Consider the following 13,265-nt stretch of genomic DNA (forward strand, 5'->3'; position numbering starts at 1 on the left):
TCCGCAGGGGCCTGTCTTCAAGGCACGGGGGAAGTGAGCGAGCGAGCACAAGAAGCAGTTGTCCAAAAGGGGAGAGAGGTGTGACGTGAAGGCGCCAGAGAGGAAGAAGAAAGGCTTCCCTGACCGGGAATCGAACCCGGGCCGCGGCGGTGAGAGCGCCGAATCCTAACCACTAGACCACCAGGGAGCGTGGGGTTGGCTGGCCGGCGCCTGCGCCATCTGGGGCCAGACGCCTGGGTCCCAGGTGCTGGGCGCTGCCTCCGCACCCCAGGGCGGTCCGTTTGCCCTCACGCCGGGATCCAGGTGCGGCCGGCTGCCACAGCTGCCGCGGGCCGCCCGTGGCTGGCAACGGCCCCGGGTGCTGGCGGCGCCCTCAAAACGATGCAACGCCCGGCTCGCCTCGACTGGACTCCTTCCCGCGTCCACCCAGCAGAAGGAGGCCAGCACGCATTCCCCGGCACCCAACGAGCCCCCGGGGCCTCGTCAAAAGGTCGACTCGCTGCGTTGGCCGGGAATCGAACCCGGGTCAACTGCTTGGAAGGCAGCTATGCTCACCACTATACCACCAACGCCGCCCGGCCAAGACAGCCGCTCCAGCCGGGCCCGGCTGCCGAGCAGGGCACCGTGGGCGCCGCCGCGGTCTCCCGACCAGGCCCTGCCGCGACGCACATGGCGGGGCCGCTCGCCTCCGCCGGCCCAGCTTACGCAAGTGGCAGGGAGCCCTTTTCCACACCCACTCGGGGCCGGGCGCTCCGTCTGTGGCCACAGAGCTCCGGGCGAGGAAGAAGGCAGGGCGGCTTGGGGAGGGGACAGGGTGGTGGGGGACGGGGGACCGCGAGGTGGGCGCGCCAGGCACGAAGGGGCATCCTGCGCCCAGCGGGAGAGCGGGACCGCCGAGGGCCAAGCAGGCCACGCATAGGTAGAGGCCTGGGCACATGGGCGACTGCCAAAAAAGAGGGCGGCTGCCTCCCCGTCGGGGAATCGAACCCCGGTCTCCCGCGTGACAGGCGGGGATACTCACCACTATACTAACGAGGACGGCGGCGCCCGCCGTCGCGGCGCCCGTCCCCTCTCCCACGTCTAGACCGACCCTCTGCCCCGGCCGCCCCTTCCCGGCCCCACTCCCCCGCCAGAGGCCACGAAGGCACCCTCAACCAGCCCACACCAACTGGCCCTGGGACCGTGCCCGGCACCGGCCCCGGCCCCGGCCCCGGCCCTGGTTCGGTCCACAGCCACGCACCGAAATCGACCCTGTGCGCCCTGCCGGTCGCCCACCGCACCGGCATCTGGCAGTCGGGGTAGGGAGCCGCGCACCGGGTAGGGGAGCGGGCTAGCCAGCACGGCGCGGGCAGGAGCAGGAGCAGGAGGACCGCGCGCCGGGCGCGCTCCTGCCAGCACAGGGCGTGTGGGACTCAGCCGGTCTCGGTTGGGGACGCGTCCGCGGGTGCGTTCCCGGCGGGCGCAGGCGCCCCGCTGCGCCGACCTGGCTTCCTCCCGGCCCGCCTGGCCCGTCGCTGGCGCTCCCACACCGCCAGGGCTCGGCGCACCACGGGGCCAGCGAGCGACCCCGGCTCCCAGCCTGGCGAGCCGCGACGCGCCCAGGCCCGCCGTCAGGATGGCCGAGCGGTCTAAGGCGCTGCGTTCAGGTCGCAGTCTCCCCTGGAGGCGTGGGTTCGAATCCCACTCCTGACAAGCCCACCTTTTGGCCCCCCCCACACACACAACCAGGCTTCCCGGCCGGGCTCCCGCCAGCGCCCACCACAGCCGCTCTCTTCCCGGCACGGCCCCTTGGCCCACACCCCCTCCCCCCAATCTCCCCGACGCGCGTCGCCTTCTCTCTAAGCCCTGCGGAGGACCCCGTTCCCATCCGGCCAGACTGTGGGCGCCACGCTCCTTCACTTGAGGGCCTTTGACCAACCACACCTGCCAACCGCTCCACCACACAGCGGGCGAGTCCCCCGCTGGCCACGCCCCGCGGGATCCCGCCTCGGGGCCTGGTAAGACAGCTCGGCCCCACGGACGGACGATTGATTACCCACCCTGGTGAGTGGCCGGGCGTTCGCCCTCGAGCCGGTTGGCGTTCCCACCCGGGCGCCGCCACCAACCTCCCGCGGGCGGCGGCTTTCTCGGGGCCGGCCCACCACGTCCGTGCTGGCTGGCTGGGGCGCCGGCACCTGTCCCCCGCTGCACCCCGGCGAGAGGCGCGGGCGGCCAGGAGTTTGGCGACTGGAGGGTGCGGGTGGACAAGAAGGCAGCCACCCAGCCACGGGTCACCTGCCCTGACCGAAATGCCCGTCAGGGCAAAATTTGGACCGGCTCCTGGCTTCCTCGGGCGACAGCGGGCATGGCGGTCTGGTGAGCCTGGGCCGGCACAGAACGTGCCGGGGCCTGGGGATACCGCATCGACCTCCACCCGCGGTGTGCACACACGCGCACGCCCCCGCCGGCTGCAGGACGCCCAGGGCCCACCATCCATCCCCGCAGCCTCCTTCACGGTCCCACCAAGCAGCAACTCACGGAAGGCGGTGGCCACTGTCACGAGGTTGCACGGAGGTGCGCGCCATGGGTGCATGGGTGGTTCAGTGGTAGAATTCTCGCCTGCCACGCGGGAGGCCCGGGTTCGATTCCCGGCCCATGCAACACTCGGTCCCCTTTTGGTCCCGAAGCCCCATCCTTGGGTTCCACGGCTGCCTCCACGTGTGCCCTGCGCCTCTGCTTCCCGACCCCCCACAGCCTGCGCGCTGACAGCTCGGCACCTGGCCCCACTCGCCCCCTCCCTCAACGCAGCGACCCCGAGACACTCACCTCTGCCCCTTCCACCCCCTGTCGGGGAAGCAGGGCCCCAGAGTCCCTGTGCTTCTCCCCTTCCCCCACCCTTGTGCCTGACACCAGCCGTCTTGTCCCTTCACTCTCCAGTTGCCTTCCCACACGCATTTCGCGTCCATGGAGGCCGCCAGGTACCTCGACCGCACACCAAACGCCGGACCGTCGGACCAGAACTCACCTCTCCCACGAGTGGCCTCCTACCGGCCCACGGCTGCCGTGGGGCGCAGGAAGGACTCCAAATGACTCCCAGTGGTATCATGCCGTGGGGCTTCCAAAATCACGCTCCTCATCCTACCCTCATTCCGCAGCCGCCGCCTCCCACCCCAACGCCGTCATCGGCGCCACAGCTCCCACCGCTCCCCACCCACACATGCACAGACGTCGCTGGGTCTGAAATCACTCTGCTCGTGGACCGCGGGTCGCCCCCCTGTGCGTTGAGCCGCTTTTCATCTGGATGCCAAGCACCGGGGGACTCCGGTCCGCGGGCCTTCCCTGCCCGCTCTTCACGCCTGCCCCAGACACGCTACACCCTCACTCGGGCACCAACTCCTCAGTCTCAGCGCCTCCCTGGAGGCACGCCGCGCTCCTATCTCGACCTGGGGAGATCCCGCCGGGACCGCGCACAATACGATTCGCGGCAACCTGGCATCCACCAGTCCTCCTTTTGCTCTCCCCTCTGCCTCACAGGCCCTGTGCTCACCGCTCTCGAATGCCCGGTCCTGCCGTCCATCCGGTTCCTCCATCCCGCCACGACGGCCCGCCACACCGAACGCACAGGCGCCTGGCCGATTGTCACCTCTGTATGCCACCCAAACCCGCACCCGCCGGCTGCCCGCCCAAATCCTACCTGAGCCTCAGGAGGCACTCCCTACCCTTTGCAGCGAGTCAGCGCTTTGCCCAGATTTAACCCGCCAACCCCACCCCGTGCAGGCAACGACACAAGCGCCTGGTACTGGCCGCAGACCCTCCGTTCTCAGTCGTCTCCTTTTTCGGTGTCGCGGACTTTGCCCGAACACCGCCGGTGAGAACGGTCAGTTTTAGCCGTCACTGTGGCTCACGCGTGACCCTAGGGCAAGGAAGCCTCCACGTGACCTCTCCACCCCACCCATGTCCCCAAACACAGTCTCTCTCTCTCTCTCTCCCCCCCCCCCCCCACCCCCGTCTCTCTCACTCCTCCCCAATCGTTCCATGAAGGCAAGCCCACGTGTGCCGTCAGGGGCGGATTTCCGGCAGCGGTCCGGTGGTCGAGAGAAGTGGGGTCAGTGGCAGGTTGCTGCCAAAGCCTGGGCGTCCGCTTGGAAGCCGAGAGAAGTTCCAGCCGCTAGAAGACTGACTGGACTGTCTGAACTCTCTGCTCCGTGGCTTTGGGCGGAGGCTGCCAACACGTCGGATGCGGTTCTGGGCAGAGAGGCCTGAAGAGCTGGGCGGATGGACGTGAGGTCGGGTGGGAAGGGGAAACTAGCCAAAGTCCAACCTAGGGGCTGGTGGAGGGGCGTTCTCCGTTGTGCCTTGCACTCTTGAGGCCGGGTACAGCGTTCCGGTGGTGAAATGCACACCCGGAGTCCGCTAAGAGATGCGCTCGAGAGAAGGTGATGCCAGGCTCACTGAGAACAGGAGAAGCAGGTGAAGGCCACGTGGTTTCTTGTGCAAATAAAGTCACCGGTGGTGAGTTCAAAGTTTCCCCTCGGTGGGGGCAGTCGGCGAGTGGCGTGCATGCGTGTGTGTGGGCGCGGGCGCGCGCGCGCGCGCAGTGATGGTGGTGGTGCTGGTGCTGGTGCTGGTGCTGCTGTGACTTCTGACGGGAGCAAGGGGTTGGGCCTGGAGAGGCTGTGGTAAGTGAGTGACGGGCAAGGAGGGGGGCAGAAACTGAAAAGGAGTAAGTGGTTGGAGAGCTAGAGTGGCCAGGGTTCGTTAGGCTGGACGTGGAGAGTGCAGGCGAGGATCCGCAGGGGCCTGTCTTCAAGGCACGGGGGAAGTGAGCGAGCGAGCACAAGAAGCAGTTGTCCAAAAGGGGAGAGAGGTGTGACGTGAAGGCGCCAGAGAGGAAGAAGAAAGGCTTCCCTGACCGGGAATCGAACCCGGGCCGCGGCGGTGAGAGCGCCGAATCCTAACCACTAGACCACCAGGGAGCGTGGGGTTGGCTGGCCGGCGCCTGCGCCATCTGGGGCCAGACGCCTGGGTCCCAGGTGCTGGGCGCTGCCTCCGCACCCCAGGGCGGTCCGTTTGCCCTCACGCCGGGATCCAGGTGCGGCCGGCTGCCACAGCTGCCGCGGGCCGCCCGTGGCTGGCAACGGCCCCGGGTGCTGGCGGCGCCCTCAAAACGATGCAACGCCCGGCTCGCCTCGATTGGACTCCTTCCCGCGTCCACCCAGCAGAAGGAGGCCAGCACGCATTCCCCGGCACCCAACGAGCCCCCGGGGCCTCGTCAAAAGGTCGACTCGCTGCGTTGGCCGGGAATCGAACCCGGGTCAACTGCTTGGAAGGCAGCTATGCTCACCACTATACCACCAACGCCGCCCGGCCAAGACAGCCGCTCCAGCCGGGCCCGGCTGCCGAGCAGGGCACCGTGGGCGCCGCCGCGGTCTCCCGACCAGGCCCTGCCGCGACGCACATGGCGGGGCCGCTCGCCTCCGCCGGCCCAGCTTACGCAAGTGGCAGGGAGCCCTTTTCCACACCCACTCGGGGCCGGGCGCTCCGTCTGTGGCCACAGAGCTCCGGGCGAGGAAGAAGGCAGGGCGGCTTGGGGAGGGGACAGGGTGGTGGGGGACGGGGGACCGCGAGGTGGGCGCGCCAGGCACGAAGGGGCATCCTGCGCCCAGCGGGAGAGCGGGACCGCCGAGGGCCAAGCAGGCCACGCATAGGTAGAGGCCTGGGCACATGGGCGACTGCCAAAAAAGAGGGCGGCTGCCTCCCCGTCGGGGAATCGAACCCCGGTCTCCCGCGTGACAGGCGGGGATACTCACCACTATACTAACGAGGACGGCGGCGCCCGCCGTCGCGGCGCCCGTCCCCTCTCCCACGTCTAGACCGACCCTCTGCCCCGGCCGCCCCTTCCCGGCCCCACTCCCCCGCCAGAGGCCACGAAGGCACCCTCAACCAGCCCACACCAACTGGCCCTGGGACCGTGCCCGGCACCGGCCCCGGCCCCGGCCCCGGCCCTGGTTCGGTCCACAGCCACGCACCGAAATCGACCCTGTGCGCCCTGCCGGTCGCCCACCGCACCGGCATCTGGCAGTCGGGGTAGGGAGCCGCGCACCGGGTAGGGGAGCGGGCTAGCCAGCACGGCGCGGGCAGGAGCAGGAGCAGGAGGACCGCGCGCCGGGCGCGCTCCTGCCAGCACAGGGCGTGTGGGACTCAGCCGGTCTCGGTTGGGGACGCGTCCGCGGGTGCGTTCCCGGCGGGCGCAGGCGCCCCGCTGCGCCGACCTGGCTTCCTCCCGGCCCGCCTGGCCCGTCGCTGGCGCTCCCACACCGCCAGGGCTCGGCGCACCACGGGGCCAGCGAGCGACCCCGGCTCCCAGCCTGGCGAGCCGCGACGCGCCCAGGCCCGCCGTCAGGATGGCCGAGCGGTCTAAGGCGCTGCGTTCAGGTCGCAGTCTCCCCTGGAGGCGTGGGTTCGAATCCCACTCCTGACAAGCCCACCTTTTGGCCCCCCCCACACACACAACCAGGCTTCCCGGCCGGGCTCCCGCCAGCGCCCACCACAGCCGCTCTCTTCCCGGCACGGCCCCTTGGCCCACACCCCCTCCCCCCAATCTCCCCGACGCGCGTCGCCTTCTCTCTAAGCCCTGCGGAGGACCCCGTTCCCATCCGGCCAGACTGTGGGCGCCACGCTCCTTCACTTGAGGGCCTTTGACCAACCACACCTGCCAACCGCTCCACCACACAGCGGGCGAGTCCCCCGCTGGCCACGCCCCGCGGGATCCCGCCTCGGGGCCTGGTAAGACAGCTCGGCCCCACGGACGGACGATTGATTACCCACCCTGGTGAGTGGCCGGGCGTTCGCCCTCGAGCCGGTTGGCGTTCCCACCCGGGCGCCGCCACCAACCTCCCGCGGGCGGCGGCTTTCTCGGGGCCGGCCCACCACGTCCGTGCTGGCTGGCTGGGGCGCCGGCACCTGTCCCCCGCTGCACCCCGGCGAGAGGCGCGGGCGGCCAGGAGTTTGGCGACTGGAGGGTGCGGGTGGACAAGAAGGCAGCCACCCAGCCACAGGTCACCTGCCCTGACCGAAATGCCCGTCAGGGCAAAATTTGGACCGGCTCCTGGCTTCCTCGGGCGACAGCGGGCATGGCGGTCTGGTGAGCCTGGGCCGGCACAGAACGTGCCGGGGCCTGGGGATACCGCATCGACCTCCACCCGCGGTGTGCACACACGCGCACGCCCCCGCCGGCTGCAGGACGCCCAGGGCCCACCATCCATCCCCGCAGCCTCCTTCACGGTCCCACCAAGCAGCAACTCACGGAAGGCGGTGGCCACTGTCACGAGGTTGCACGGAGGTGCGCGCCATGGGTGCATGGGTGGTTCAGTGGTAGAATTCTCGCCTGCCACGCGGGAGGCCCGGGTTCGATTCCCGGCCCATGCAACACTCGGTCCCCTTTTGGTCCCGAAGCCCCATCCTTGGGTTCCACGGCTGCCTCCACGTGTGCCCTGCGCCTCTGCTTCCCGACCCCCCACAGCCTGCGCGCTGACAGCTCGGCACCTGGCCCCACTCGCCCCCTCCCTCAACGCAGCGACCCCGAGACACTCACCTCTGCCCCTTCCACCCCCTGTCGGGGAAGCAGGGCCCCAGAGTCCCTGTGCTTCTCCCCTTCCCCCACCCTTGTGCCTGACACCAGCCGTCTTGTCCCTTCACTCTCCAGTTGCCTTCCCACACGCATTTCGCGTCCATGGAGGCCGCCAGGTACCTCGACCGCACACCAAACGCCGGACCGTCGGACCAGAACTCACCTCTCCCACGAGTGGCCTCCTACCGGCCCACGGCTGCCGTGGGGCGCAGGAAGGACTCCAAATGACTCCCAGTGGTATCATGCCGTGGGGCTTCCAAAATCACGCTCCTCATCCTACCCTCATTCCGCAGCCGCCGCCTCCCACCCCAACGCCGTCATCGGCGCCACAGCTCCCACCGCTCCCCACCCACACATGCACAGACGTCGCTGGGTCTGAAATCACTCTGCTCGTGGACCGCGGGTCGCCCCCCTGTGCGTTGAGCCGCTTTTCATCTGGATGCCAAGCACCGGGGGACTCCGGTCCGCGGGCCTTCCCTGCCCGCTCTTCACGCCTGCCCCAGACACGCTACACCCTCACTCGGGCACCAACTCCTCAGTCTCAGCGCCTCCCTGGAGGCACGCCGCGCTCCTATCTCGACCTGGGGAGATCCCGCCGGGACCGCGCACAATACGATTCGCGGCAACCTGGCATCCACCAGTCCTCCTTTTGCTCTCCCCTCTGCCTCACAGGCCCTGTGCTCACCGCTCTCGAATGCCCGGTCCTGCCGTCCATCCGGTTCCTCCATCCCGCCACGACGGCCCGCCACACCGAACGCACAGGCGCCTGGCCGATTGTCACCTCTGTATGCCACCCAAACCCGCACCCGCCGGCTGCCCGCCCAAATCCTACCTGAGCCTCAGGAGGCACTCCCTACCCTTTGCAGCGAGTCAGCGCTTTGCCCAGATTTAACCCGCCAACCCCACCCCGTGCAGGCAACGACACAAGCGCCTGGTACTGGCCGCAGACCCTCCGTTCTCAGTCGTCTCCTTTTTCGGTGTCGCGGACTTTGCCCGAACACCGCCGGTGAGAACGGTCAGTTTTAGCCGTCACTGTGGCTCACGCGTGACCCTAGGGCAAGGAAGCCTCCACGTGACCTCTCCACCCCACCCATGTCCCCAAACACAGTCTCTCTCTCTCTCTCTCCCCCCCCCCCCCCACCCCCGTCTCTCTCACTCCTCCCCAATCGTTCCATGAAGGCAAGCCCACGTGTGCCGTCAGGGGCGGATTTCCGGCAGCGGTCCGGTGGTCGAGAGAAGTGGGGTCAGTGGCAGGTTGCTGCCAAAGCCTGGGCGTCCGCTTGGAAGCCGAGAGAAGTTCCAGCCGCTAGAAGACTGACTGGACTGTCTGAACTCTCTGCTCCGTGGCTTTGGGCGGAGGCTGCCAACACGTCGGATGCGGTTCTGGGCAGAGAGGCCTGAAGAGCTGGGCGGATGGACGTGAGGTCGGGTGGGAAGGGGAAACTAGCCAAAGTCCAACCTAGGGGCTGGTGGAGGGGCGTTCTCCGTTGTGCCTTGCACTCTTGAGGCCGGGTACAGCGTTCCGGTGGTGAAATGCACACCCGGAGTCCGCTAAGAGATGCGCTCGAGAGAAGGTGATGCCAGGCTCACTGAGAACAGGAGAAGCAGGTGAAGGCCACGTGGTTTCTTGTGCAAATAAAGTCACCGGTGGTGAGTTCAAAGTTTCCCCTCGGTGGGGGCAGTCGGCGAGTGGCGTGCATGCGTGTGTGTGGGCGCGGGCGCGCGCGCGCGCAGTGATGGTGGTGGTGCTGGTGCTGGTGCTGGTGCTGCTGTGACTTCTGACGGGAGCAAGGGGTTGGGCCTGGAGAGGCTGTGGTAAGTGAGTGACGGGCAAGGAGGGGGGCAGAAACTGAAAAGGAGTAAGTGGTTGGAGAGCTAGAGTGGCCAGGGTTCGTTAGGCTGGACGTGGAGAGTGCAGGCGAGGATCCGCAGGGGCCTGTCTTCAAGGCACGGGGGAAGTGAGCGAGCGAGCACAAGAAGCAGTTGTCCAAAAGGGGAGAGAGGTGTGACGTGAAGGCGCCAGAGAGGAAGAAGAAAGGCTTCCCTGACCGGGAATCGAACCCGGGCCGCGGCGGTGAGAGCGCCGAATCCTAACCACTAGACCACCAGGGAGCGTGGGGTTGGCTGGCCGGCGCCTGCGCCATCTGGGGCCAGACGCCTGGGTCCCAGGTGCTGGGCGCTGCCTCCGCACCCCAGGGCGGTCCGTTTGCCCTCACGCCGGGATCCAGGTGCGGCCGGCTGCCACAGCTGCCGCGGGCCGCCCGTGGCTGGCAACGGCCCCGGGTGCTGGCGGCGCCCTCAAAACGATGCAACGCCCGGCTCGCCTCGACTGGACTCCTTCCCGCGTCCACCCAGCAGAAGGAGGCCAGCACGCATTCCCCGGCACCCAACGAGCCCCCGGGGCCTCGTCAAAAGGTCGACTCGCTGCGTTGGCCGGGAATCGAACCCGGGTCAACTGCTTGGAAGGCAGCTATGCTCACCACTATACCACCAACGCCGCCCGGCCAAGACAGCCGCTCCAGCCGGGCCCGGCTGCCGAGCAGGGCACCGTGGGCGCCGCCGCGGTCTCCCGACCAGGCCCTGCCGCGACGCACATGGCGGGGCCGCTCGCCTCCGCCGGCCCAGCTTACGCAAGTGGCAGGGAGCCCTTTTCCACACCCACTCGGGGCCGGGCGCTCCGTCTGTGGCCACAGAGCTCCGGGCGAGGAAGAAGGCAGGGCGGCTTGGGAAGGGGACAGGGTGGTGGGGGACGGGGGACCGCGAGGTGGGCGCGCCAGGCACGAAGGGGCATCCTGCGCCCAGCGGGAGAGCGGGACCGCCGAGGGCCAAGCAGGCCACGCATAGGTAGAGGCCTGGGCACATGGGCGACTGCCAAAAAAGAGGGCGGCTGCCTCCCCGTCGGGGAATCGAACCCCGGTCTCCCGCGTGACAGGCGGGGATACTCACCACTATACTAACGAGGACGGCGGCGCCCGCCGTCGCGGCGCCCGTCCCCTCTCCCACGTCTAGACCGACCCTCTGCCCCGGCCGCCCCTTCCCGGCCCCACTCCCCCGCCAGAGGCCACGAAGGCACCCTCAACCAGCCCACACCAACTGGCCCTGGGACCGTGCCCGGCACCGGCCCCGGCCCTGGTTCGGTCCACAGCCACGCACCGAAATCGACCCTGTGCGCCCTGCCGGTCGCCCACCGCACCGGCATCTGGCAGTCGGGGTAGGGAGCCGCGCACCGGGTAGGGGAGCGGGCTAGCCAGCACGGCGCGGGCAGGAGCAGGAGCAGGAGGACCGCGCGCCGGGCGCGCTCCTGCCAGCACAGGGCGTGTGGGACTCAGCCGGTCTCGGTTGGGGACGCGTCCGCGGGTGCGTTCCCGGCGGGCGCAGGCGCCCCGCTGCGCCGACCTGGCTTCCTCCCGGCCCGCCTGGCCCGTCGCTGGCGCTCCCACACCGCCAGGGCTCGGCGCACCACGGGGCCAGCGAGCGACCCCGGCTCCCAGCCTGGCGAGCCGCGACGCGCCCAGGCCCGCCGTCAGGATGGCCGAGCGGTCTAAGGCGCTGCGTTCAGGTCGCAGTCTCCCCTGGAGGCGTGGGTTCGAATCCCACTCCTGACAAGCCCACCTTTTGGCCCCCCCCACACACACAACCAGGCTTCCCGGCCGGGCTCCCGCCAGCGCCCACCACAGCCGCTCTCTTCCCGGCACGGCCCCTTGGCCCACACCCCCTCCCCCCAATCTCCCCGACGCGCGTCGCCTTCTCTCTAAGCCCTGCGGAGGACCCCGTTCCCATCCGGCCAGACTGTGGGCGCCACGCTCCTTCACTTGAGGGCCTTTGACCAACCACACCTGCCAACCGCTCCACCACACAGCGGGCGAGTCCCCCGCTGGCCACGCCCCGCGGGATCCCGCCTCGGGGCCTGGTAAGACAGCTCGGCCCCACGGACGGACGATTGATTACCCACCCTGGTGAGTGGCCGGGCGTTCGCCCTCGAGCCGGTTGGCGTTCCCACCCGGGCGCCGCCACCAACCTCCCGCGGGCGGCGGCTTTCTCGGGGCCGGCCCACCACGTCCGTGCTGGCTGGCTGGGGCGCCGGCACCTGTCCCCCGCTGCACCCCGGCGAGAGGCGCGGGCGGCCAGGAGTTTGGCGACTGGAGGGTGCGGGTGGACAAGAAGGCAGCCACCCAGCCACGGGTCACCTGCCCTGACCGAAATGCCCGTCAGGGCAAAATTTGGACCGGCTCCTGGCTTCCTCGGGCGACAGCGGGCATGGCGGTCTGGTGAGCCTGGGCCGGCACAGAACGTGCCGGGGCCTGGGGATACCGCATCGACCTCCACCCGCGGTGTGCACACACGCGCACGCCCCCGCCGGCTGCAGGACGCCCAGGGCCCACCATCCATCCCCGCAGCCTCCTTCACGGTCCCACCAAGCAGCAACTCACGGAAGGCGGTGGCCACTGTCACGAGGTTGCACGGAGGTGCGCGCCATGGGTGCATGGGTGGTTCAGTGGTAGAATTCTCGCCTGCCACGCGGGAGGCCCGGGTTCGATTCCCGGCCCATGCAACACTCGGTCCCCTTTTGGTCCCGAAGCCCCATCCTTGGGTTCCACGGCTGCCTCCACGTGTGCCCTGCGCCTCTGCTTCCCGACCCCCCACAGCCTGCGCGCTGACAGCTCGGCACCTGGCCCCACTCGCCCCCTCCCTCAACGCAGCGACCCCGAGACACTCACCTCTGCCCCTTCCACCCCCTGTCGGGGAAGCAGGGCCCCAGAGTCCCTGTGCTTCTCCCCTTCCCCCACCCTTGTGCCTGACACCAGCCGTCTTGTCCCTTCACTCTCCAGTTGCCTTCCCACACGCATTTCGCGTCCATGGAGGCCGCCAGGTACCTCGACCGCACACCAAACGCCGGACCGTCGGACCAGAACTCACCTCTCCCACGAGTGGCCTCCTACCGGCCCACGGCTGCCGTGGGGCGCAGGAAGGACTCCAAATGACTCCCAGTGGTATCATGCCGTGGGGCTTCCAAAATCACGCTCCTCATCCTACCCTCATTCCGCAGCCGCCGCCTCCCACCCCAACGCCGTCATCGGCGCCACAGCTCCCACCGCTCCCCACCCACACATGCACAGACGTCGCTGGGTCTGAAATCACTCTGCTCGTGGACCGCGGGTCGCCCCCCTGTGCGTTGAGCCGCTTTTCATCTGGATGCCAAGCACCGGGGGACTCCGGTCCGCGGGCCTTCCCTGCCCGCTCTTCACGCCTGCCCCAGACACGCTACACCCTCACTCGGGCACCAACTCCTCAGTCTCAGCGCCTCCCTGGAGGCACGCCGCGCTCCTATCTCGACCTGGGGAGATCCCGCCGGGACCGCGCACAATACGATTCGCGGCAACCTGGCATCCACCAGTCCTCCTTTTGCTCTCCCCTCTGCCTCACAGGCCCTGTGCTCACCGCTCTCGAATGCCCGGTCCTGCCGTCCATCCGGTTCCTCCATCCCGCCACGACGGCCCGCCACACCGAACGCACAGGCGCCTGGCCGATTGTCACCTCTGTATGCCACCCAAACCCGCACCCGCCGGCTGCCCGCCCAAATCCTACCTGAGCCTCAGGAGGCACTCCCTACCCTTTGCAGCGAGTCAGCGCTTTGCCCAGATTTAACCCGCCAACC

At 69.1% G+C, this 13,265-nt stretch overlaps 2 protein-coding genes and 15 non-coding genes across 17 annotated transcripts; 8 read left to right on the plus strand and 9 right to left on the minus strand.

The window, feature by feature from the left end:
* Positions 1-115: 115 nt before the first annotated feature.
* Trnae-cuc (transfer RNA glutamic acid (anticodon CUC)) lies at positions 116-187 on the minus strand. Its single transcript has one exon. It is a non-coding gene; the product is annotated as a tRNA-Glu (tRNA).
* Positions 188-500: 313 nt separating this feature from the next.
* Positions 501-572, minus strand: Trnag-ucc (transfer RNA glycine (anticodon UCC)). The gene has a single exon. It is a non-coding gene; the product is annotated as a tRNA-Gly (tRNA).
* A 394-nt stretch (positions 573-966) lies between these two features.
* Trnad-guc (transfer RNA aspartic acid (anticodon GUC)) lies at positions 967-1,038 on the minus strand. Its single transcript has one exon. It is a non-coding gene; the product is annotated as a tRNA-Asp (tRNA).
* A 571-nt stretch (positions 1,039-1,609) lies between these two features.
* On the plus strand, positions 1,610-1,692 carry Trnal-cag (transfer RNA leucine (anticodon CAG)). Its single transcript has one exon. It is a non-coding gene; the product is annotated as a tRNA-Leu (tRNA).
* Positions 1,693-1,867: 175 nt separating this feature from the next.
* LOC124976335 (uncharacterized) lies at positions 1,868-4,202 on the plus strand. Its single transcript, XM_047539269.1, has 5 exons — positions 1,868-2,553; positions 2,917-3,078; positions 3,514-3,626; positions 3,757-3,856; positions 4,021-4,202. The coding sequence occupies exons 1-5, from the start codon at positions 2,289-2,291 to the stop codon at positions 4,149-4,151; spliced, it is 771 nt and encodes a 256-aa protein (XP_047395225.1). The 5' UTR covers positions 1,868-2,288; the 3' UTR covers positions 4,152-4,202.
* On the plus strand, positions 2,569-2,639 carry Trnag-gcc (transfer RNA glycine (anticodon GCC)). Its single transcript has one exon. It is a non-coding gene; the product is annotated as a tRNA-Gly (tRNA).
* A 681-nt stretch (positions 4,203-4,883) lies between the features above and the next one.
* On the minus strand, positions 4,884-4,955 carry Trnae-cuc (transfer RNA glutamic acid (anticodon CUC)). Its single transcript has one exon. It is a non-coding gene; the product is annotated as a tRNA-Glu (tRNA).
* Positions 4,956-5,268: 313 nt separating this feature from the next.
* On the minus strand, positions 5,269-5,340 carry Trnag-ucc (transfer RNA glycine (anticodon UCC)). The gene has a single exon. It is a non-coding gene; the product is annotated as a tRNA-Gly (tRNA).
* A 394-nt stretch (positions 5,341-5,734) lies between these two features.
* Trnad-guc (transfer RNA aspartic acid (anticodon GUC)) lies at positions 5,735-5,806 on the minus strand. Its single transcript has one exon. It is a non-coding gene; the product is annotated as a tRNA-Asp (tRNA).
* Positions 5,807-6,377: 571 nt separating this feature from the next.
* On the plus strand, positions 6,378-6,460 carry Trnal-cag (transfer RNA leucine (anticodon CAG)). The gene has a single exon. It is a non-coding gene; the product is annotated as a tRNA-Leu (tRNA).
* A 596-nt stretch (positions 6,461-7,056) lies between these two features.
* Positions 7,057-8,970, plus strand: LOC124985467 (uncharacterized). The gene is made up of 5 exons (XM_047554240.1): positions 7,057-7,321; positions 7,685-7,846; positions 8,282-8,394; positions 8,525-8,624; positions 8,789-8,970. Exons 1-5 carry the CDS (start codon positions 7,057-7,059, stop codon positions 8,917-8,919), a joined length of 771 nt encoding a protein of 256 aa, XP_047410196.1. The 3' UTR covers positions 8,920-8,970.
* Positions 7,337-7,407, plus strand: Trnag-gcc (transfer RNA glycine (anticodon GCC)). The gene has a single exon. It is a non-coding gene; the product is annotated as a tRNA-Gly (tRNA).
* A 679-nt stretch (positions 8,971-9,649) lies between the features above and the next one.
* Trnae-cuc (transfer RNA glutamic acid (anticodon CUC)) lies at positions 9,650-9,721 on the minus strand. Its single transcript has one exon. It is a non-coding gene; the product is annotated as a tRNA-Glu (tRNA).
* Positions 9,722-10,034: 313 nt separating this feature from the next.
* Positions 10,035-10,106, minus strand: Trnag-ucc (transfer RNA glycine (anticodon UCC)). Its single transcript has one exon. It is a non-coding gene; the product is annotated as a tRNA-Gly (tRNA).
* Positions 10,107-10,500: 394 nt separating this feature from the next.
* On the minus strand, positions 10,501-10,572 carry Trnad-guc (transfer RNA aspartic acid (anticodon GUC)). The gene has a single exon. It is a non-coding gene; the product is annotated as a tRNA-Asp (tRNA).
* A 559-nt stretch (positions 10,573-11,131) lies between these two features.
* On the plus strand, positions 11,132-11,214 carry Trnal-cag (transfer RNA leucine (anticodon CAG)). Its single transcript has one exon. It is a non-coding gene; the product is annotated as a tRNA-Leu (tRNA).
* Positions 11,215-12,090: 876 nt separating this feature from the next.
* On the plus strand, positions 12,091-12,161 carry Trnag-gcc (transfer RNA glycine (anticodon GCC)). The gene has a single exon. It is a non-coding gene; the product is annotated as a tRNA-Gly (tRNA).
* The last annotated feature ends 1,104 nt before the right edge of the window (positions 12,162-13,265 follow it).

Source organism: Sciurus carolinensis, chromosome 1, assembly GCF_902686445.1.
Source record: "Sciurus carolinensis chromosome 1, mSciCar1.2, whole genome shotgun sequence".
Classification (NCBI taxonomy): Eukaryota; Metazoa; Chordata; class Mammalia; order Rodentia; family Sciuridae; genus Sciurus; species Sciurus carolinensis.